At 52.1% G+C, this 22,729-nt stretch overlaps 1 protein-coding gene across 1 annotated transcript; it reads right to left on the bottom strand.

Moving 5' to 3' along the window:
• Positions 1-272: 272 nt before the first annotated feature.
• On the bottom strand, positions 273-21,077 carry EDN3 (endothelin 3; the record flags this gene model as incomplete). The annotated part of the gene is made up of 4 exons (XM_081256494.1): positions 20,650-21,077; positions 19,728-20,016; positions 1,421-1,594; positions 273-357 (listed from the first exon to the last, which is right to left on the bottom strand). The coding sequence occupies exons 1-4, from the start codon at positions 20,699-20,701 to the stop codon at positions 273-275; spliced, it is 600 nt and encodes a 199-aa protein (XP_081112620.1). The 5' UTR covers positions 20,702-21,077.
• Between the last annotated feature and the right edge of the window lie 1,652 nt (positions 21,078-22,729).

Consider the following 22,729-nt stretch of genomic DNA (forward strand, 5'->3'; position numbering starts at 1 on the left):
AAGCAGTGATCGGTGAGATTTGTCCAGACCTGGTGAAATCCAGGGCTGGACATCACTGCTCAAAAGCTACAGGGAGCTCAGGACTCAGCTCCTAAGACGCAGGGCAGGCTGTCCACAGCTTTAGGCTGTTCTGTCCCCGGGGGTGATCTACCAAAAGCACCATTGCCCATGGATGCCCACCACACGCGGTGTCCCGCTGGCCGCCCGCACAGACCAGATGTGCCCCACACGTCCCCTGTGCCCCCCATAGGGCAGCAACTCAGAAAGCAGCTTCACCTCCTCCGACACACGCCCCTGGCAGCACCGCTGGCCTGCTTTCCTGCTTCTTTGTCAGGTGTTTGTGCCGTCCTTGAATTCCTGTGGGGAGAGAGCTGGTTTGAATGAATCAACCCACATTTCCACATGGCTGGTTCTTCAGCATCCAGTTAGGGATGATTTCCTCTTCCCACTAACATGAGCGCGGTCCCCCAGGTCCGCATCTCAGGCACCGTTTCTGAAGGCTGAGCACATGGTGGGCGGATTCCTACCTGAGTCCAGCCTCCACCCACACTACTCAGTTATTCATCAGATGTTAAGGAGCCAGGAAGAAAAATGTGGTTGGCGCTGGGGTTTCTGGACAGCAGATCCTGGGCCCCTGGCTACCACAGCACCTGCCGCATAGAAAGCCCCCCTGCTTGTGCGTTTTACTTGCTCAGGAAGCACCTGGAGGTCCCATCCCACCAGCGATGGCTCTTGGAAGAGGCTTTACAAGGCAGCTCTGCCTGGCGGGGTTGATGGGTCTTGGCCCAAAGTAAAGAAAAAGAGGAGCAAGGAGCATAAGTAGTGAAAACCAGCTTAAGTGGCTACCACGGGTCGAACCTAGGGTCTGCTTATTTATTCAAGTCCACATTGACTCACAAGCTTCTCTCCAGCAGTTAGACTACAGGGTCTCAAACTCGGGGGGCCTGGGGGGCCATCAAGTAAGAAGATGAGTGACACAGGTGAATGGACACTGCACGTCCCACTCGAACCTGAGTGGCCCTCATTTGGTTCCAGCCTATCCGGCCAAGAGGGGATGTTGGCTGGTGAGACCAGATGGACCCATTTGCTATTTTTGGAGAAGCTTAAAATATGCATTTGTCGAGGAGGGGGGTGATTCTGCAATTTTAAAGTGTTGGCAACTTATTCAAATTTTGGCAAATTGCTGTGCAGTCCAGAAGAAATACGTCTGGAGACCAGACCTGGCCGTGGCCACGTTGCAGACCTTGTTTTGAAAGGCAGTGAAGGGACGGGGCTGCTGCACCCTCTGCGCGCAGCCCGCGCACCCCTCCCCCCCGCCTGCAGGACCGCATCGGGCGGAACAGGCAGAGTCCCACTGCACCCACATGGCCCAGGGCAACCGATCTCTGGAAATGCAGAAAGCCAGGGAGGGGGCTCGTACCCACGGGCAGCCGGGGTCCAGGTGCAGAAATGCACACAGGCGGCGTCCTCACTCTCCGCACAGGCGCAGCGCGGCGTCCGCTTCAACGGCTGTGAGCTCCACGGAAAGGTCCCGGCCGACCTCCTGCCCCGGAAGCTGCCTCTGTAGTTGGACAGCCCATAGGGCACGGTCCGTCTGCAAAGGACAGAGAAAGGTCAGGGCCATGTCTGGACGAACCGCCCCAGCCTCTGTGCGCATGGAGCTGGTGAGGGCGTACGAGATGGTGGGCCTGGGTATGAATGAGGCAGGTGGTGCAGTCCTGTCCCAGGAACTGGGGTCCACACCCTCCCCTGCACCGCGGGCCTTGGGAAGACTCTGGAGTGAATCCTGCATCCCCGCTACCCCCTACTCCCCAGGCAGTGGGCTGGGGCAGCCGGGCTGGGAAGATGGGGAGGCCCTGGGGGAGACGGACGATGGCCTCTCTACGTCCTCCCAGCAGCCAGCCCTCTTGCGGAGGGAGCAAGCAGACGCCGGGTGGATGCATTTTTAATCTTTTCAAGACCCAACCGTGGCCAGCACGCCTCCCAGCCAGGGTCCTTCCAGGGCAGTTCTGGTTTTCCTTCCAGCACTCAAACCCCTGACATGGACATTCCCGCTGACCCGAACGCTGATCCCAGCCTTCATCCTGAGCCAGTGGCACCTGAGCCTCGCCATCCAGACCAGTAAGACGCCTTCCAAACCCACAGCCCAAGGCCGGCCCTGGCTCCTGCCCTGCTGGCCACCGAATTTCTTCTGTGTGCACATCATGTTTATAGTCTGCACTAACTGGAATAGGACAAATCCAATTACGGCCGTTAGAGACATATCCTGGCCCCTGAACACGGCTTCCTCAAAGCCACAAACGTCAGGGGAACCCTCTGTGCCCTGTGAGATTCAGCCGAGGACAGAACTGACCTTGGGAAAAGTCTTCTTATATAACTGTTTACCCATTTCATTTACGGTTGGAGCTGGGATGAGGGTGATGGTGTCATTTGAAACAATAAATGTTTACATGTCTTTCTTATGCTCGTGTCCATCCAAACCATTGCTCTCCAGGGATGGGAGGACACTGCCAGGCAATTCAGTGGGAAAAAGTTAAAAGCATATGCTTAATTCATTAGCACTACTGAACAGGATTTGGGGGACAGATTACTAATAACTAGAGGAAACACATGTGGCCAAAAGTTACTTTTCCAATAAGTCTTGGTTTTCCTGCTAGTCCCCAAGATCAACCACCTTGGTTTCTGTGAGCCCCATGGAGTATCACCAATCATCCACCTCAAAGGGGGTTCTGACATTCTCTGTGCATTTTCAAAATAGCATCAAATTGAATTTCCTTTAATTTGAAACACATGCCATGGAGCCTTTCTGGGATGGTGAGGGCAAAGTGGGGGGGTGCCCCATCGTGACCCGATGCTTGGAACGAACCTGCTCCCTGCTGGGCAGGAGACTGGAGCTAAGAACATAACCCCAAAACCCCACCCTCTTTCTCTTTTCCCCTCTCCCCACTCCCTCCCACCCACGTGAGTTGAGAAATGGCCTGGGAGCGGCTTCCCTGGATCCAAGCAGACCCAGTACTGAGCAGTCTGTGCTCACAGGATGGAGAAAGCAAGCAGGGGCCAGTCCCCTTCTGAGCTGAATCTTGGCTAAAACCCCATCTTCTCTCAGGAATGGGAAATAGGGGTGAGGGTGAGGTTGCAAAACAATACAGACATTGTGGTGAGGCAGGATTTGGCTAAAGGTATAGATTTCCAGTAATAGGGCCACATTAAATCTCTAGGTGTTGACATTAAACCCACACCCCCATTTCTTGGTGAAAATTACACACAAGGAATAACAACCAAGGCTCCCATTTTCCCATCAACAGCAAGACCTGCAATTTTGAAATCGCTGTCAGTGGATTAGGCATTTGTGTGCGCAGAGCCACTCAACTTTCCAAATGCATGAAGTGCTTTTAGTGAGGAAACAAGGCGACGTGGTATTTGATGATAAAGAACCGCTAAGCACTTTCCCAGCAGCCTCGTGGGAGGAGCTAGTATGCAAATGAGCCCTTGTAACTTTCCAAGAATGCTTATGGAGGCAAGAAACCCCTGCTCCAAGCCCCAGGTGTTCAAGGTGTGCACTCCGCTGGCTGACCTGGAAGCCGGTAGGGGATGACGAAACCTATGAACCAGAGGACTTAAGAGATGGTGCAGACCACAGAAGGCCCACCCCCCATCAAGAGTTCCAGCTCCAGTGAAGGCCCACCTCCCATAGGTCAAAAACTTAAAGGTTTTTAAATCAATCTGGTAAGTGCTTAAATAAGAGAGTTCAGTTTCAAAACACCTTGGAAGTTGGAGCTTGATTTTAGGATTCTGGGGCTCCTTGGAGTTCCATGTTGGAACATGGCAGCATAAGGTACATTACCTTCCATCCTGTTCCATCCCACATGCAGCCCAAGCTCCATCTACCCCCCCCATCCCACAAGCAGCTGTCCCTTGACCACCCTGTAGGCCTTGGGAGACGTGCTGGAGCCCTGTTCTGTCCGTGGGTATCAGACCCTGGAAGTGGGCTCAGGGACATCCGAGTAGAGGGATTCCAGGATCGTGAATACGTGGAACATGGTCTAGCAGAAGGGGTATATGGATTTCAGTCTCATAGACTCCTTGCAATGGGGTGGGAGATATGGCCAGAGGAAGGTCAGAGGCACCCTCTACGCCATAGGGCCAGGGCAGGTGTCTTTCTTTTTTCTATATATATGTATTTTTTTTAATTAATTGATTTATTTATTTATTTTTGGCCGCGTTGGGTCTTCATTGCCGCGTGCAGGCTTTCTCTAGGTGTGGCGAGTGGGGGCTACTCTTTGTTGAGATGTGCAGGCTTCTCGTTGCGTTGGTTTCTCCTATTGCAGAGCATGGGCTCTAGGCGTGCGGGCTTCAGTAGTTGTGGCTAGCGAGCTCTAGAGCGCAGGCTCGGTAGTTGTGGCACAACGGGCTTAATTGCTCTGCGGCATGTGGGGTCTTCCCAGACCAGGGCTTGAACCCATGTCCCCTGCATTGGCAGGCAGATTCTTAACCACTGCGTGCCACCAGGGAAGCCCCTAGGTGTCTTTAGGTCTAAGAGTGGATACCAGCTCCTCAAGAGTACAAGAAAGGGCTACTTCTTTTGCACCTGCTGTGGACCCAGCACAAGGCTGAGCAAATGAAGACTCTTAATTAAGCAACTGGTTGTTGATTGTGAGATAAACTAGTCCAATAAGACTGGATTCTCTCCAACCTAAAACATTCAACAACCACAAAATTCATTACAAAGAATTTCCAACACTTGCCAAGCATCCACTATATCTGGGCATACCTCATTTTATTGCGCTTCACAGATATTATGGATTTTACAAATTGAAGCTTTGTGGCAACCCTGCATTGTCAGATGATTAGCATTTTTTAGCAATAAAGTATTTTTTAAGGGATATACATTTTTTAGGCATAACGCTATTGCATACCTAATAGACTGCAGTATAGCGTAAACGTAACTTTAATATGCATTAGAAACCAAAAAAATTCGTGTGACTTGCTTTTTCACTTTGTTGAGGCTGTCTGGAACGTATTTTTTTTTTTTTTTTAAAGATTTAACACAATTTTAATTAAATTCACTGTGAGGCTGGTGAAGGTCCAATAGAAAGTTCTTGGGAGCATCCACGAAAGCGAAATGTACACTGCTAACGTAATTCCACCTCTGACTTAGGCACTGACAGAAATGCCCACGTGTTCCCCAAATACTAACTGGGAGGGGGACATTCAGAGCTGCGCGACCCTTGATGGCCTCACAGTGACACAAAAATGCCCCCTCCCCAGGCTGGATCAAGGGAGGTGCGGACAAGTGGCTGAGAGTAACCAGCTGTGAAGACAAGCGGCCACCACTTCCTGCATCTGCGCCCATAATGCATTAGTTCTCTCTGGCCTCGCGGGGTCTGCAGGACTTTGCAGGGACAGATGACCCTATAGATTCAGTAACCGGCCGGGGCCTAAGTCGTTCTCATCCACGAAGCTCTCTTCTGTTTGGTACTCAGACATCGGGAAGGAAGGGTCTTGGCGTGAGAATATCACTGGAATTGGAAAAGGATCTGGGCCAAAGTTGGGGGCGTAGGAGTCCAGAGGCCAGACTGGGGCCGGGGCCGGGGCTGAAGCAGCCTGGACGGGCGCCTGGGCGCCTTGTGCCGGGGCCCACATGGCAGGGCCGTGGCTGGAGATGCTGGGCTCTGGCGCTGGGAGCATCCCCGCGGGGCTGGGCAGAGGGGGCCTGCAGAATCCCGGGCCGTCTGGGAATGCGGGGCCGGCAACTGCGGTGGCAGCGGCAATGACAGGAGCAGGCGCAGGGCCCGGGGCGCCGGGGTCCGTGGGAGCATCGCGGGCCCTCTGGCCTCGGCCCTTGGCCAGTCGCTGCAGCCAGGAGCACTGGGCCCGGCGGTTCTTGAACCACACCTGCAGTTTGTGCTCCTCTAGGCTGAGCCTGGTCGCCAGGCGCAGGCGGGCCTGGTAGCCGGGGTACTCATTCTTCTGGAAGTATTCCTTGAGCACGTCCAGTTGCTCTTTGGTGTACACCATGCGCTCCTGCCGCTGCCTCTTTGGGGGTCCTGAGCTCCGTGTGGGGCCCATGAGATACTTGGGTTCTCGCTTCCTCCTCACTGCTGCTCTGCTGTCTGCATTTCAAATCCACAGTATTTTCAAGGTCTGCCTGTATCTTCCTGGTATAAGTCTAAGTGTGATGAGGATGCAGAAAGGCCTTAAGAAGTTCACATGCTACTGGTGTATGAAAACAGTACAGGTAATAAAGGAAACCGGACAAGCCAATACGCCCAGGTATGTGCAAGGTACACAGAGCACAGAGAAAGGTTACCTGATGATCCCATTATTATGTTGTAAAGCACTTACATGATGAGCACTCCACCCGCTCCACAGTTTCCTGATCTATGAAAGGGTTGTCAGACGGACTAAATGATACACTGCACTGCATGAAAAATGCTTAGCAAAGAGCTCCTAGTGGTGAATTAATGTGGCTGCTGTTGTTGCTTTTTTGGTCTGGGAATTCAAGTGAGTTGTATCAAGCAGAAAAACCCCATCTACCAGGCCTGTGTTTGAGATGTGTGCCTAAGTAATAAAGACAGGTAAGAAGGAACCAGAGTGTCGCATGGCACAGCGATGCCATTCTTTGCCAGGCTTCCTTTTGGCTGGTCCATCATTCTACACTGTCTGCCCAATAAGCACTCATGTTTTAATTGTTTTGGTGCCTTTATCATTTCTTGAATGTTTCTTGAACGGTGAATTGGAAGGACCTAATGATGGAACCAGGAAAATGAAGTTAAATCGGCTGAGAACTTTGACCAGCACACCATCTGACCTGTGGTTTAGCCTGTGTTTTACAGTGGGGCTTAGAGAACACAATTCTTTGTAAAAGTAGTCATCTCTTCCACCTGTTAACGTCCCAGTTATAACACAGAGCTCCAAACAAAAGAGAAGCAGCTGAGAAGATGAGTCCGAGTGCTCTTAGACAAAACACCCCAAAACATTCACATAGGCAACGTCTAGCATTGTGTGTATTTGTATAATAAATTGTCCTCAGCGTATGTGGTCAGAACATTCATTATTTGATCAGTGATGGTGGTGCCAGAGTCCTATTTACCATTTAACATTTTCTCCCATATGTCACATGTAAATGTTAAATACTAAACTTCCAAATCTCCTGTATTCATTGTTCATCTGCATCATCACACTGGAAGAACTTTCTTTCTTTCTACAAGAAGTTTTTAAATAAGGAAAGTTGAATGTTTCCTTTACGAATTTGTTTTTAAGTTCAGTGTTGCCTTTTCCTAAATGAATCAACCATCTCCATCTCTCTGATCAGAAAATTGGCTTCAGTCCCTTAAGTGAAAGGAGGGAAACAGATATTCACAAGGGTCAGCCAGAAGCAGCAAAAGGAGCTTCACTGGCCAAATTCTAAATTCTCAGGAAAGTTTATCAAATTGTCCTTGAAAACCCAGTTTTCAATATCCTCCCCCCCAACACTGAATAGCACTCAACAAATATTTGTGGAGTGGTTTTCAATGTATGGGTCCTGGACTAGACCCTGGGTGAACATCCATGAATGAGACAGACCAGTGGCCCTGTACACACACAGTTTTAACCTAGTACAGGGGTTAGCAAATTGGCGTTTTTGTGGGCTTCATCCGATCAAAAGAGGGTGGTTTTTCTTTAATCTGAGAATTTCATATAAACATCCCAATTTCCAGCTTCTCTTGTACAACTGGAAGTTGTACTCACGCCAACCCCACACTCCAACATGGCAGCAGGTGTCTGCAGCTGAGTGATACCGTCAGAGCCTGGCTCAAGCTCTCTATTTGGCCCCAGTCCCTGTATCTGTCCTCCTTTGCTTGCTTCTCTCACCTGTCTAGCCCTCAGGGGCATCTAAGTTTACAAGCCCTGCTCTACTGGCTTGTCCCATGAAGCAAAGCCAGACAGGTCACGGTGACACGGTGACAAAATTAGCGCCTGCTACTATTTTTACAAATAAAGGTGCTGTCATTATCAATTCAAAAAGCCTAGGTTCTCGGGAGTGTCTCCCCAGCAAACAGAATATTTTCACTTCACGGTCAGAACATCAAGTTGATGCTCTGTCTTCTCTGGTTCACATTTTTCCTTCTGAAAGGGAAAGCAAGGACAGGATTGCCTTTGGGACACACTGTACAGAAGGCACGACTCTGATGACCAGTCCTGCAGCCGAGAGGAAGGGGAACAACTGTTTCCCAGGGGTAGGCAGACAGGCAGGGGTAGCAGCCCCAGCTGCCAGGCACCAGCAGTCATTAGATACTGCCCCCCACCACTCCCCAGAGAATCAACTTCGAGACTCCAACATGCTTTCTAACTAGGGCTTGATTTCAGATTTTATTAAATTCCTTCCTTAGAAGACACCACTCACTTGTTCTCTCAAGCTTCAAAATATCTTCTTGGGCAAGGAAGAAAGTGTGGATCAACTTCACTGACTGTCTTTGTAACCTTAGCCAGAAAAAACTGCTAGCTAAGAACTCTGTTTAAGAGTAAGACAGGATGAAGTAACTACAGGAAGTGGCTGAATATTCAAAGGCCTATAAAAGCATCCATTCACTTCCACAAGCATCTAGTGGACCAACCCCCCCACTGCCATTTTGCACAAAGACATAGAGGCAAGAGGGAAACACCAGCTCAGAGACAGGAATACCCCTCTCGAAGGACTTAAAAGCCCACAATTCTCTAGAGCCTGGGATCAACGCTGGCTGTTTTTCTCTCCTGGAATCCAATCTCTTATCTTTCCCCTGGGGAATCACCTTCCCCTGCCTCAGGACTCAACAGGTGACCCAAGCTGGCCCATCACACCCTCTCCCTCCCAAGACACCTGAGCAAAGCAATTCAAGGTCAGAAAATACTCTGAAGCTGCTACTTGCCAGGTGGCTCCATCCTGCCTTGTCTGTTCGACTGTGCCCCCACTGGGACCCCCGGTCCTGTCTTGGTACCTCTCCTTTCTAAGCCTGGTGCTGCTTCTCCCTCCCTCCCAGTTTGTGGGCCACGCTGTGTCCTCCCAGTAAACTCCTATGCTGTGTTAGCAACACTAGGTTTCTGTTGCTTGCGACCAGTGACCTCTAGCTGACTCTGGAACTCACTTTCTCCAGATGGATGCAACCATGATCTCTTGGGTTTCATAGAAAGACCCGGAGTCTCTGCAGCTGACAAGGACAAGTAGAGATTTTCTTCATCGAAACAAACACAAAAGAATATGTTCCGAATCAGGACGAAACCCAGCCAACGAAGCTGGCTGGAATCCTTTCTTCCCAGGTATGCCCACTGTGAAATGTTTGGTTTGGATCACACTGTCCTTTGGGCAGGTGGAAGCAAGCACAAGACCCCATGATGCTCAGAGCCCAGCCCCCAGATACTTGGCTGACCACCTCACAAGGCTTACCCTCCAGTGACTTGACTCCTTGTCCACTCACCAAACGCCTGCGAAAGTCTGCTTGGGACAGGCCTTGTGGCAGACAACCACTGGGTGCCTTTCCAATCTCCAGGAAAGAAAATAGCCAAAATATATCTCCTCATTGATCTCGTCAGGCAAGCATAAACACACACACACACTTTCTGGTTCTAAAGAATACGACACAAACTTCATGCTCACAAACAACATCAAGTGAACTGGCAATTTGTAGCTTTACTTCTGCAGAAAATCCCTGCATCTCTAAGTGGGAGGATCCCAAGGCAAATTGTTCCTCCACCACCTGGCAATGGAGAAAATCCTGCAGCCTCAGAAATAGCCAATAACCCCAGAGCATTTAGAAATATCAAAAGAGTGAGCGATGTGCTGAGGGTTGGAGATTTTTTTAAGACATTCCCCCCACCCCACCCCCCCAAAAAACAACCCACGACTTTTGAATTTATGCAGGACTTGGTTGTTGGGGAGTTTTACCAGAATTACATACATTTTCAAAGAGAACATTGACTCTCCATCAATCGGACCCAAGGAATGGGGGCGTTCCTCACCTGTGCTGCAGGTGTGGCTTCCTTCTTGTCCCCTGGGGTTGGTAACAGCTGGTCTCTGCCTGTTCACCTCGGCACCCAGGGCAGCCCAGGCAGTACCTGGCTCAGAGCAGGTGCCCAATAATACCTCAACATCTCAATAACAAAGGTCTGCTACGTAAAGAAAGGAGGGAGGGAAGGAGGTCTCAATTGGCCATTTCTTCTAGGCCATGCCCAGTCTGCCAAATGTACAGAATTCCTAGCTGAGTCACCGGATTTCACTATCGTTGTCCTCAATCGGCCCCTCTTTGAGGTTCTTCTAGAGAGAATATGGTCTCTAGATCTCTAGAAATGGAAGAACCATGTCTTGATAGTAACTTCCACAGACACATGAGGAAGAAACCAGGCTGCCCAGATGGATGAGGCCTCAGAGACAAAACCAGAGGCTTCCCTCGGCAGACAGACCCAGGTTTCTGGCCCAAATTGAAGACTAGCTCCCTGAGAGGCCCTAGGTGAGTGGCTTCTCTCTGGGGTTGAGAAATGAAATGACTGGCTCTCCGGAAGGTCCGTCCAGCTCCAAATTCCATCAAGAGATTCCCGAATGCCCTCACTGTTACTTGAGCATCTCCGAACAGCACAAATCCTAGAGCAGGGCCCAGCCCTTCTCTCCAGCAATTAAACCACAATGAAATGTGGGGTCTCTACTCCACCCAAGCGGAGAGATTCCCAGGATCTCACCAACTGTATTTAGAAAGCTTTGGCCCAAAGAGTAGGATCTCACCAACTGTATTTAGAATCTCACCAACTGTATTTCGATCTCACCAACTGTATTTAGAAAGCTTTGGCCCAAAGAGTAGGATCTCACCAACTGTATTTAGAATCTCACCAACTGTATTTCGATCTCACCAACTGTATTTAGAATCTCACCAACTGTATGTAGAAAGCTTTGGCCCAAAGAGGAGGACTCTCCTATGTCCTACTGCCACATAACCGAGCTTAAAAATCACCCCAGGGCTTCCCTGGTGGCGCAGTGGTTGAGAGTCCGTCTGCCGATGCAGGGGACACGGGTTCGTGCCCCGGTCTGGGAAGATCCCACATGCCGCGGAGCAGCTGGGCCCGTGAGCCATGGCCGCTGAGCCTGTGCATCCGGAGCCTGTGCTCCGCAATGGGAGAGGCCACAACAGAGAGAGGCCTGCGTACCGCAAAAAAAAAAAAAAAAAAAAAAAAGTCACCCCAAAGCCACAGGCTGTATCATCCCATCAGCTCCCTGGACACGGCATCCTCCTCCCCTAATGCAGACACAGAGGCTCTGAATGAAGGATATTTGACCAGTGGTCAAAGCTAGGGAGAACAGCAGAAAAATCCTTCTGTGTTTGGTGTGTGGGGTGGGATTTCCAAGAGTGACAGCTTAAAAAAAAAAAAGTTAGGGCAACAAACGCCTGCAATATTTGGAGAATGAAGCCATCTATGGAATCCAACAGATTAGCTGGTTTCCCCTCCATCTGGTACAACCCAAATGCGTCCATATGAGTTAGGCTAGAGTTTCTCTCCCCAGTCCCCAGTGACCCTAACGAATTCCAGGTCGAATGTAGGCATGAGCAATCCACGTCTGTCTGGCATGGCCTCATTATAACTTTATGCAAAGCTGCAGACAGATGTGGTTCAAAATAGTTCCCAGCAGTGGAAACAGAAGGGGTAAAACAAGGAGCAGGTATTTTTTTTAAGAATGGGGATATTTGTACAGGGATTAAAAAAAATAGACACCATCACACATCCCTTTAAATAACCCACAGAAAGCAAGAGAAGACACCGTTGCTAATTTTCAGGAGACTTCATCTTATGGACGGAAAAATCCTACTGAATGAAGACATGCTCGCCATGGCAACCAAAATAAAGACACTCATTTTCTTCCTAATCTAATTGTTTGCATCCTTGTGGCAGCTCTGATCACTTGATTGCTTACCTCAAACTAAGAAGACTTGAGTCCCTCTAGAGAGACAGGCTTTATCCCCAAACAAGAACCAAGCACAGGGTCAGATCCTGTCTTTATTAAAAATGTCGATATTTGGGCTTCCCTGGTGGCGCAGCGGTTGAGAGTCCGCCTGCCGATGCAGGGGACACGGGCTCGTGCCCCAGTCCGGGAAGATCCCACATGCCGCGGAGAGGCTGGGCCCGTGAGCCATGGTCACTGAGCCTGCGCGTCCGGAGCCTGTGCTCCGCAACGGGAGAGGCCACAGCAGTGAGAGGCCCGCGTACCGCAAAAAAACAAAAAAAAAGTCGATATTTGGTTGATTATGACTAGTGATTTTTGCACTAATTTTGACTTTTTAAAAATATCGCATTCAGTTTTATTTTACTTTTTGACATCTCCAAGTTTGCATTTGAAAGAGTGGGTCATGAGCCTTACCCTATTCTCCACCTTGCAAGAAACCCACGGAAATCAGATTTAGAAAAACCCAGAAAAGCTACAGACACCTCTGCTCTCTTGCCAACTTGCTTCTGACTTTTGGCAAAGCTGTTGGCCACTCCCCAAGTTCTGGGCTGTTCGTGCCATCACTGAGCAAGAAAGGATCACAACACGTCGGCCACATCAGCCTCTGAGGCTTTCTCATGGATGCATGAATCTGTTTCTATTTTTTAAATTACTGGGCCGGGCACAGGGTTCGCTGGCTGCCCTGGTCGAGCGTTACTGTTTATTAAGGCCTCCTGCTAAGTCAGCCCTGAGAGGCTATAAAAGAAGAGAAGACCTGTGCCTCCACGGCTCTGAACATTGCCAAGTTCTCCCAAAGCTCTTGGCTCTCCTGAGATTCTGAGCTGGGACAGATGAGAAAGGCCAGGGGATGCCCTATCCTGCTGTCCATTCCTGGGAGACCTGGCCGGGAAGCAGGACTTTAGAAACCCCCTGAACTGTGTCTGGACCTGCAGCTTACCTACATGGTGGCCATTGCCCAGATTTATTTTCCTTCCAAATACAATTGGCTCCTATCCCAAATAGGGGGAAAGTGTGTGTGTGTGTGCGCGCGCGTGCACACGCGTGTCCCTTTATTTTTTTTTCCTCTTTTTGCGGTACGCGGGCCTCTCACCGTTGTGGCCTCTCCCGTTGCGGAGCACAGGCTCCGGACGCGCAGGCTCAGCGGCCATGGCTCATGGGCCCAGCCGCTCCGCGGCATGTGGGATCTTCCCGGACCAGGGCACGAACCCGTGTCCCCTGCATCAGCAGGCGGACTCCCAACCACTGCGCCACCAGGGAAGCCCGTGTGTCCCATTTTAAGTAGGTCTCTGTTTCCACCGAAACATGACTTAGAATGAGATGGGGTCATTTCCCTCTTAAACAGTTGATCTATTTGTTATGTGCTCCAAAGCTGAGCGTCAGTGACACGGGGTTACCTGGAGCTAGGAAAGGGGCCCCAGGCAGCCCCACTGGACGTGCTGAGATGCTGCCAATCCAGAGCGGGATGAAGAGCTGGCGTTACAAAGCCCTGTGAGCTCCGACCCAGCCGTGGGACCCCCTTAATGAAAGCAATGTTTGCTCCCCAGCTTCCTTTGTTTTAAATTCTTGCAGGAATATACCGCACCAGAGATGTCAGAGCCTTCCATCTGCCTTCACATTTAAGGCCAAGTTCCTAGCTGCAATGCCCCTTTCATCTAGCAGAAATCTAAATTCTCCCTCCAGGGTCATGCAGGGTCACGACCTGCCTTCCAGCCTCAAGCCTCTTTCTCATCCAGTCAGGATCAGCTGCGTTTCAACGAACCCATCTTTGTCCCTGGATATCTCACCTCCTCACAGCCACTCTGGGGTAGAAAAGGGGACTTTCAGTCCAAGTGAACCCAACCGGAAGGTCACCTTGTGTGAGCCGACCTTGCCCACAAACTCTGAAATTTAGCCCCGAGGCCCTCAAATTTGAAAGACGCATCTTGCCGTGAAATGTTCTGAGCTACTGCTACTCAAACTCAAAATCGGGATGTAAACGTCTACTAGATTTCCAAGGGGGAGATGGTTACATGGGAGGGAAACAACTCAGGGCGTAAAAACATGATCAGTCAGAGCCCTGAGTTCAAGATCACTTTCAGTCTGGCTGATACAGTCTTTTCTTATGTGTCCTTATTTATTTATCATTTTTGTAAACAGATTCCGTAGTTATTTCCTGGGATCCCTTCCTAGTGGCCCACACTCAGGTCCCCGGCGGTGCTGGGTGCCTGGGAAATGACTGCAAAGCATTGTGTCTATTCTGCTGGACTCACCCTTACTAAGATTTCATCGTTTAACAAAAAAGTTCTAAACAGATCATTCGAATTATCCTGAAATGCCAGACCCCCTCCCTCTCCCCTGCTTCAACTGTACCCACCTCCCCATTTAGCAGAGGGAGTCCAGGGCAGTGCCTTCAGAGAACACCATGCCCTGCTCCCCCAAATTCTAATTATTTACCAAGGTAAGTAGGACTCAAGCAAGAAAGGAGGGGCAGAAAGGGCAGGACCAAATCTCATCAAGCCTGTAACAACCTTTGGCCACCAGAGCGCTTATCAAGCTACTTATCAGCAGTCATCCAAACACACCTTTTTCCAGGGTCTGTAAACCTTATGCAAATCCAATACTAATAGCAGTGCACCAAGGGCCATAGAGTAGGGAAAACCTGAGGTACCCCGGGGGCAGACTCCTTAGTGTTACTGCAGGAAGCAGCGCAAGACCAGTTGGAGGGTCCAAGGAAGCCTACCTCAGCAGGACTGGAGCTTCCTAGTCACCGGCTTCTCCAGTCACAGACTGGGATACGGCAGGTGGGCGGCAGGAAGGGTTATGCAGCCCCAGGGGCTGTACAGTTATCTGCGTGGTCACGTCTTTGAGGTGCTGAGTGTCTGCTGGAGTCCAGACACTGTGCTGAGAATGCCCCTCACGCTTGCCCATGTCATCCTCACACATCTTTACTCATAGAAGTCACGGTCAACATCAGTGTGGACCACTGTCACCATCATCACCATCGTCTACACGATCATGACGAAGCTCAGAAAGACTATCCTTCTGCCTCAAAAGCTGCATCTCCAGCAGCGATACTCCCAGTCCTGACTCACGGGTCACGTGACTGTTATTGGGGTCTCTGAAATCACATGGTGGGTGGGCAGCTGGCCCCGCATCAGTGGGAGGCTGGCAAACCAGATCCATCCGTTCCCCTGGGAAGTTCTCAAACTTAAAATGTCCCTTCTTAGAAACGTGCTGGCATATTTCTCTTGAACAACACAGGAAGCAAAGATGAGTCTGTTGAACTGTTGCCTTTTTGTGGTAGAATACATTGAAATACAATTAAAATGTTTTGTTATTATTTTCACTCTGCTTCTTTGGGGAAACAAATGTCGTTCCTGAGCCAGTGTGGCCAGGTTGATCATCTTGTTAGGTCACCATCCTAGAGTCACACTGATGTCTGCAACTTACCCAGGGGCACAGGGAGAGGGTGGCACCACCCCCAGGCCATGCAGCGAGTCACATCCAGGACACAGGGCAGAGCTCCTGGGTCTGGAGTCTTCCCACGAGATCACAGAGCCCAGACTTTCCACCACAGCCATGATGCCAAACATCCTGCACTGCTCTTTCCAGAAACACATTCCTACTTGTCAGCCCATGTGGCTCAGATTTTTGTTTGGAAACATGGTCACTGTCACAGCATCACAGTGCCTCCCTCATTATGTCCTTGGAGGGATTTAACAGATGGCAGTTTCCCTCAATTCTCAGGAGAAACAGAGCAGGGTTCCTTGTTGGGGGCCCTGCAGCTAACTCCACTGGCCATCTGGGAGTGAGTGGTTTCACTCCATAGCCAGGTGTGCAGTGGCAGGTGCGGAGGGACTGCCCTGCTATGGGGTACCATTAGCACTGAGAGCTCTGTGATGGTTAATTTTTTATGTCAACTTGGCTGGGCCATGGTACCCAGAAATGTGACCAAGTGCCAGTCTAGATGTTGCCAGGGAGGGAGGTATATTTTAGAGGACGTTGAGTAAAGCAGACCACCCTTCATAACGTGGGTGGGCCTCGTCCAATCAGGTGAAGAGAGGACAGAGAGGAGTGAGGTGTCCTGAGCAGGAAGGGAATTCTGCCTCCAGGATGCCTCAGAATGAAGACTGCAACATCAGCTCGTGTGTGTGTGTGTGTGTGTGTGTGTGTGTGTGTGTGTGTGTGTGTGTGACGACTGCAACATCAGCTCGTGTGTGTGTGTGTGTGTGTGTGTGTGTGTGTTGCGTTTATATACACATAGATATCTACACACACACGTCCTATTTGTTCCATCTCTCTGGAGACCCTGACAGACACAATCCCCCACCATGTCATAGGACACTCCTGTTTTTGAAGTATTCTCGTGGAAGACAACCCCGAGTGCACAGGGATGTAAGCACATGGGCTACTTGTCCCTACTTCTCCCCTTATTTTCTTATTCTTGGCAAATTTTCCATGGCCATAAGATGGCATGTGTTTTTCTCTGGTGTGGACTTTTGTTTTTGTTTTTGTTGGCAATGGTGGGGTTGCTGGGGGGAGGTTAGGGGCGGGGCTTCCTAACGTGGCCAAGGAGAGCCACGAGCATCCCCTGTCCCGTGGGTGAGCTGCCATCTCAGCCGCCTCCCCAGGGGCAAGAAGAGCAGTGCCCAGGATGCACTTGGTTCGTTTCTCTTTGGGGTCCCAGACCTTCTGGAAGAAACAGTGGAAGTTATGGGCAACAGCTCTGGAAAAATCCACATTCCCGCACACGTCTATGGGGATGTGAGACCTCTGGCAGCACCCACACACCCTGGGACAGCACGCCTCATCTGTGGGAGAAAGACCCGCAGACAGAACCTCAGTGACAACAAAGACAAGGGCCTCACAGGAAGTCACCAGCCTTACTGAGATCTACTGTGTGCTGGGTGCTGCTCGAGCTCAGGTCTGGAAGAACCAAGTGTGCAGAAGGATGTGGGGAAACCAGAGAACTTGGATCTCATACTCAGAAAACACCTCTGGGAGCAGCTGGTCTCTCGAGCCTTCACTTTCCACGTGAGATACAGTAACTACAGCATCCCTCCTGAAGCTTTTGGGTCCTTCAACGCAGCCCAAACGACCATTCTCCAAGAATGCCTGCAACCTTGCAAGCATCCTTCCGAGATACAGCCAGATTTTTGCCTCTGCCTCCATGTGACCGGAAGGCAGTAGAAGGAAAGACACCAGAAGCTGAAAATCACCCAAAGTTCAAGACTCTCTATTTAGGCACGCGGCTCCAGACTCCTGTGGGTTCCCAGCATAGCCAGCGGTGGGGACAGGATGCAACTCACACCCTGGAGAAGTTTCAAGAGAGCAAGAGGGTCTGCTAAAGAACAGGGGGTGACAGCTAAGGGGTGGGGGGCAGAAGCTGGAAAAGTCCTCGGTGTGCGCTCCCCTTGTCCGTTTAGCTCAATCCAGTCATTCTTCACATGCTTCCATTTCTCCAAAGGTCCAAGTTGCCTAAAACCCATTTCCTCACTTCGCGATCTTATCCAAGATGTTTTAAAGTTTGCCAGTGGACCTGTCCATAGATCAACAGAGAATTTCTGGAAGGAAGGAAAGAAAGAGGGAAGGAGGAAAAGAAAGGAAGACAGAGAAAGACCGTCCAGGAACATCTTCCGTGTAAAAGTTATGTCGCTTGTCTGACTTCAAAATGCTCAAGTCTGGCTATTGTCATTTTTTTTGTCTCCCCGGGTAGCTCAAGAAACTCCCAAACACCATATTTAATCCTTTCCCCCTAGTGTTTAAAATGAATCAGGGTCAGGGAAGAGGGGAAGAGGTAAATCAAGCTGTGAGGGGAACGTTAGCAAGTTGGCTGTCCTAGAAAAAGCCAAAGACCCATGGTTTCATCTCCGGCCCTACACGACAGCTCAGAACTGGGAGACAGGATTTCCACCAGGTCTCAGCGCTTTGCGACAATCGCTTCCCGCAGCCGGTGCTCAGGGCTTGGCGACAGGCAGAGAACTAAGGTGGTCTCCAAATATCCCCTCCTTCCTCCCCTCCTCTCCTCTGCAAAGGCCCCCCTGCCCCAAATTTGCTTAGCTTTCTTCTTTCTCCTTCTAGACCCACAGCCTGGGATTCCTACCAAGGCTGCCCTCAGTCCTGGGTTCTGTGAAGCTAATTTGGTCAGAGAACAATGCCAGGAAGATAAGAATCAGAAAGAACAAGTGTCAGCGTGATGGGGACTGTAGCAGAAGGTGACCCTGATCGCTGAGAACAGAAGGCAATCAGTGACAGCCCGTCCAGGAGTCCCTCCCCAGCACACATCACTTTTATGATCTGGCCCCATCCTCCCTACTGTGGGCTGACGGTATGTGTAGGAGCCTGATCAGACACAGCCCGGCAAGCAAATTCTGCCATCAGGGTCAGCTTCATTTTGGGGGACCTGGGATAAAATGCAAACATGGAGCCCTTGCTTCAAAGAGTATTAAGCATTTCCACTGCTGTGCTGCACACCTGAAACTAACATGATATTGTAAGTCAACTATGCTTCGATTTTTTTAAAAAAAAGTATTAAGCATTTCAAGATGGCGACAATACACTTTACACCATGAGGGTCTTTCTGAGCTGGAACCCTGTGCACACGTCCAGGCTCCCCGCGGGAGCCAGCCCTGCTTGCCATGCTGGACAACAGGGTGACTTTCCAGACCTCTCCCAGATGTACTTAGAGGGCTCATGACCTGGTTTGAAACACATTCGGCCCCCCAGGTTCACCCTCCTTTGCACTTCATCCTCGAGGTGTCGGTGAAACAAGGTGGGTATGTGAGGCCCATCGAGAAATCACCCAGGGTGCTCAGAGGTTAGATAGCTTGGAATGAAGGAACCCCTGAAGGACACGAATCAAGGGGCTCCAAACACAGTGGCAAAGTTGCCTTTCCAGGCCAAGGGCTCCAGGAAGGCTAAGAATCCCTAGTCAGGTGCAAGCAGGACGCCCAAGAGATCCCAAGAATACCTAGAGACATCTAGAGACGTCTGGTCCAAGTCCCAGATTTTAGAGACCAGGAAGGCAAAGCCCAAAGGCTGGTGACCAGAGCAAGGTCAAGCCCTCTTCACAGTTTGCAGGATGATGTTTCTGCAGAAGGGGTTCCTGAACTGAGTCGCTGCCCACGGCCTCGGTAGAGAGTGGGCTTTACAGCAAGGACACCCCACAACTAACTCAGTCTCGGTCCTGCAGTAAGAGAGTTCTTAGGGACCAGAAGGGCCAAAGGGAGCTGTCCGGGGCAGGGGGTGACAGTGGGCACGAGAAGCCAGCCTGGGGAGAACCCGTGGGCTTGTCCCCCCAGGAGGTAAGGAGCCTGAAGCCCATGGAATTTCACCCCTACGGTGCAGGTTCCACTAGGCCCTGCCAAGCCCACCCCTGTGCTCCCTAGAGAGCAGGCTGCTTTCAAGGAATTTGAAACTCCTTGGAGCCTGGCAGGGTCAGCAAGGGGGGCCAGGCCCACTTTGCCCCCGGGGCAGGAGATAACTTTCGGGGCTTCTTCCCTCCCAGAGGGACTTCTCAGGTGTCTAATCCCTCTGGCTGGCTCATTTCACTCAGAGGGAGGGCTCGCCCTTCCACCGGATCAGAAACTCTGGGGTTGGGTTTCTCCTGGGCCAGACCCTCAGAGGGGATGGGGGTCACATCCTTGACCTGCAGACCTGACCTGGGCAGGCAAGAGAGCCTAACAAGGGCTGAAGGCTGTGCCAGGCGGGCTCTGGGCTGACCAGGCTGGGATGGGACCAGGTCATCCGGGAGTGTGAAGAGAGGGGCCTGGCCCAGGAGCCCCCGCCCCCAGGGCTGACTCACTCAGGAGTGTTGATCCAGATGATGTCCAGGTGGCAATAGTAGACACACTCTTTGTCCTTGTAGGTAAAACATGTACAGCGCCGGGCTCGGTGGTGCACAGGGTCCCCCTTGGCCGCCTGCTCCCCAAACCGACCAGGTCCCTCCTCCTGCCCAGGGCTTCTGGGGCTTGGACCGCGCACTGCTGTTGTGGCCACAGTCTCGTCCGCGTCCCCCTCCGATCTGGCAGCAGAGGGGGTCCGGGGCTCGCCGCTCCTGCCAGCGTCCCCAGGCTGGGGGCGACGCACCAATCCTGAAGAAGGCAGATTGAGGGGCTCCTGAGTTGCCGAGGGTGCAGGCCCCGGACACCCACCATCCCCCAAAACCCAGGGGAGGGGGAGAGCCAAACTTTCTGCCAAGTTTGCAAGCTAATGGCACTTTGTGTCAAGTCTCCAAGCTACGCCCGAGGTTCGGAAAAGTGTGCAAAGCTAGGCGCGCCGTTTCCGAAAAGTTTGCAAGTTGCCTGCACACTTGGTGAAAAGCTTGGGAGCTCTTCTCGCCGCGCAGCGCGCAAGCTATCTGTGCCCGCTGAAACCGTGCAAGCATTGTGCAGACTTTCGGAAAACTCTGCAGTCATTTTGCAGTTTCTGAATCGTTTGCAAACTTTTGGAAAAGTTCCCGACTTCACGAAATATCGACAAAGTCCGCCCCGGGCCCCGGGTCTCCGGCCTGCGTGAGGGTTGCAACCTCCCGAGCGCGCGGGGGGTCCGTGCCCTCAGCTTCTGCCCCCCAGCCCGCCGCCCGGGCGCCTGCAGGGGTGGCGAGCCGGGGCCAGAGGCCTCTGCCAGCAGTACCCCCTTCCCCGCGCCCCCGCCCCGCCCCGCCCGTCCCGGGGTCCTTTTGTGTGCGCTCGCGCCGGGAGCCGCGCGCCGCCCCGCCCGCTTACCTGCGGCGGAGGTCACTGCGAGCCCGAAAAGGAACCACAGCCGCAGCTCCATGAACCCCGACCGGCCGCGGGAGCACCGGGCCGGAGGACGGACGCCTGTGGCCGCGAAAGGGCGCTCGTGCCGGGCACGGCGGGCCTCGCCCTCCGGCTAGGGGGTCTTCGAGGCCGGCCGCTGGCTGGCTGCGTCCCGGGCTGCGGCCAGGAGTTGGCTGCGACGGTCTCGAACTTCAGAGCGCGCTACCCATCCCGGCGCAGGGCTGGCCGGCTGTGGGCTCCGGCTCTTCTGCTTCCCGCACCACCCCCCTCGCCTCCCCGCCCCCCGGAGGGGCTGGAGCTGCCGCGCAGGGCCTTTGAACCCGGGGCGTACGGGGGTCGCCTCGCAGGCGCGGGGGAGCCGGCCAGGCGCAGGGCCGGGTGCGATGGGTGGGGGTGGGGGGGCCGGGACAGCTGCCGGAAGGCCACGCACACGTGCGCACTCACGCTCACGCGCCCACCCCGCCGCGTCGCTGCCCGGACCCTGCAGCTCCCACTGCAGCTCAGTGGGAGAGAGAAAAGGCTGCACCTGAATCCTATCTTTTATCTCTGAGGCTCTGGAAAGCAGCATTTCTCAGCGCTCACCTAATGACACCTTACCCTTGCACAGACCTGCCTGCCAAGGCCCTGGGCGTACTTTACACTCGTGACTCACGGGCACCGGCAGCGTCTCCCTGCCTCTCCCGGGAGCTCAGAGCTGGTGGGTTTGGGCAGCAATCAGGGGCAAAGTCAACCAAGAAGTGGAGCTAGCGGTCCTGGGGTGCCCCTGACTTGCTCACAGCCCCCTGCACTGGGGAGGTGGCTTCGGTGAGAAGCAGGTTCCTCTCCCAATCGTGGTCTTCCCACCCCACGTGTGGGAGGCGCTCCTAGCTCACCTGAGACTGGTCTCCTGCCCTGAGCACCACAGGAGAGAGGGTCGGTTAATTTCCTTATTAAACACCCCCTTTGCTGAGAACTGTGCCTGGGCACAGGAAGTACTCAAGAAAGATTTGTCAATGAATGAATGAATGAAAGAATGAATGAATAAATGCTTCCCATGGACTCCGCCCTGGACTGCTGACCTCTGAGCACACCAAGAAGCCCTTAGAGCCCCTCCCTGGCCAGAGTTCCCCGACCAGAGGGAAGGACGTAAAGAGAGGCAGTGCTCCAGGTGGCATCGGGCACTTCCCTCTTGGCCACTGCCTACCCCATCAGCTTGGACTGGATTGGAGTTGGCTTTCCTTGAAAACTCCAGGCAGGGCAGAGAGTCACAGGCCACACAGAGGAAGATAAACAGGTCTGAGGCCCTGGAGTCACTCCTCATGTCGCAGGGTACTTGTGGTGACTTGAACACGTCCACCAATCCTTTGACACTCCTCCCACAAAAGACGCAGTCGAGTACCACCCCACTCCCCTTCAGCCTGAATGACCCACTTGGAAAAAATAGAAAGCAGCAGAAGTGACATGAGTGCCTTTGGAGGCAAAGTCATAAAAGGTGGTACAACTCCCATGTGGCCCTCTCTCTTGGGATCCTGGTCCTCTGAATACAGCCACCATGCTGGGAGGAAGCCCAAGCAAGCCCACAGAGAGAAACTGAGGCCTTGCAGACAACAGCCCATGCCAACCACTGTGTGAATGAAGGAGCCTTCAGGTGACTAGAGCCCCCAGTCTCGAAGACTTCCAACCGAGGACTAGCCATCCCCGCTCCGTGCCCTGTCTGAATTCTGACCCACAGAACCCATGGGCCTAAGAAATGGTTGTTCTACACCACTGTGCTTTGGGCAATTTGTTATAGAGCTGTAGTAACTAGAAAGGTACGCAAGTCCCCAGAATTGAGCTGATGCTTAAATTTCTCCATCACCTCCAGCCCCCTTCCATCCTACCCAGTCCCTGAGTCCAAGTCAAGGTGTGGAGAGGGACAGATAACATCTTTTAAGGTCACTTGTCACCAAACAGGACAAATACTCTACAGGGGCCTCTTCCTCATTTTCTGTGTTGCATGTTTTGAAAATTAGAAAAGCCCAAGACTAGGATTATCTTCTGTTCCTGCCAGGCTAGAATCTGGATC

Source organism: Mesoplodon bidens (assembly GCF_964165515.1).
Source record: "Mesoplodon bidens genome assembly, chromosome: 15".
In the NCBI taxonomy this organism is placed as follows: domain Eukaryota; kingdom Metazoa; phylum Chordata; class Mammalia; order Artiodactyla; family Ziphiidae; genus Mesoplodon; species Mesoplodon bidens.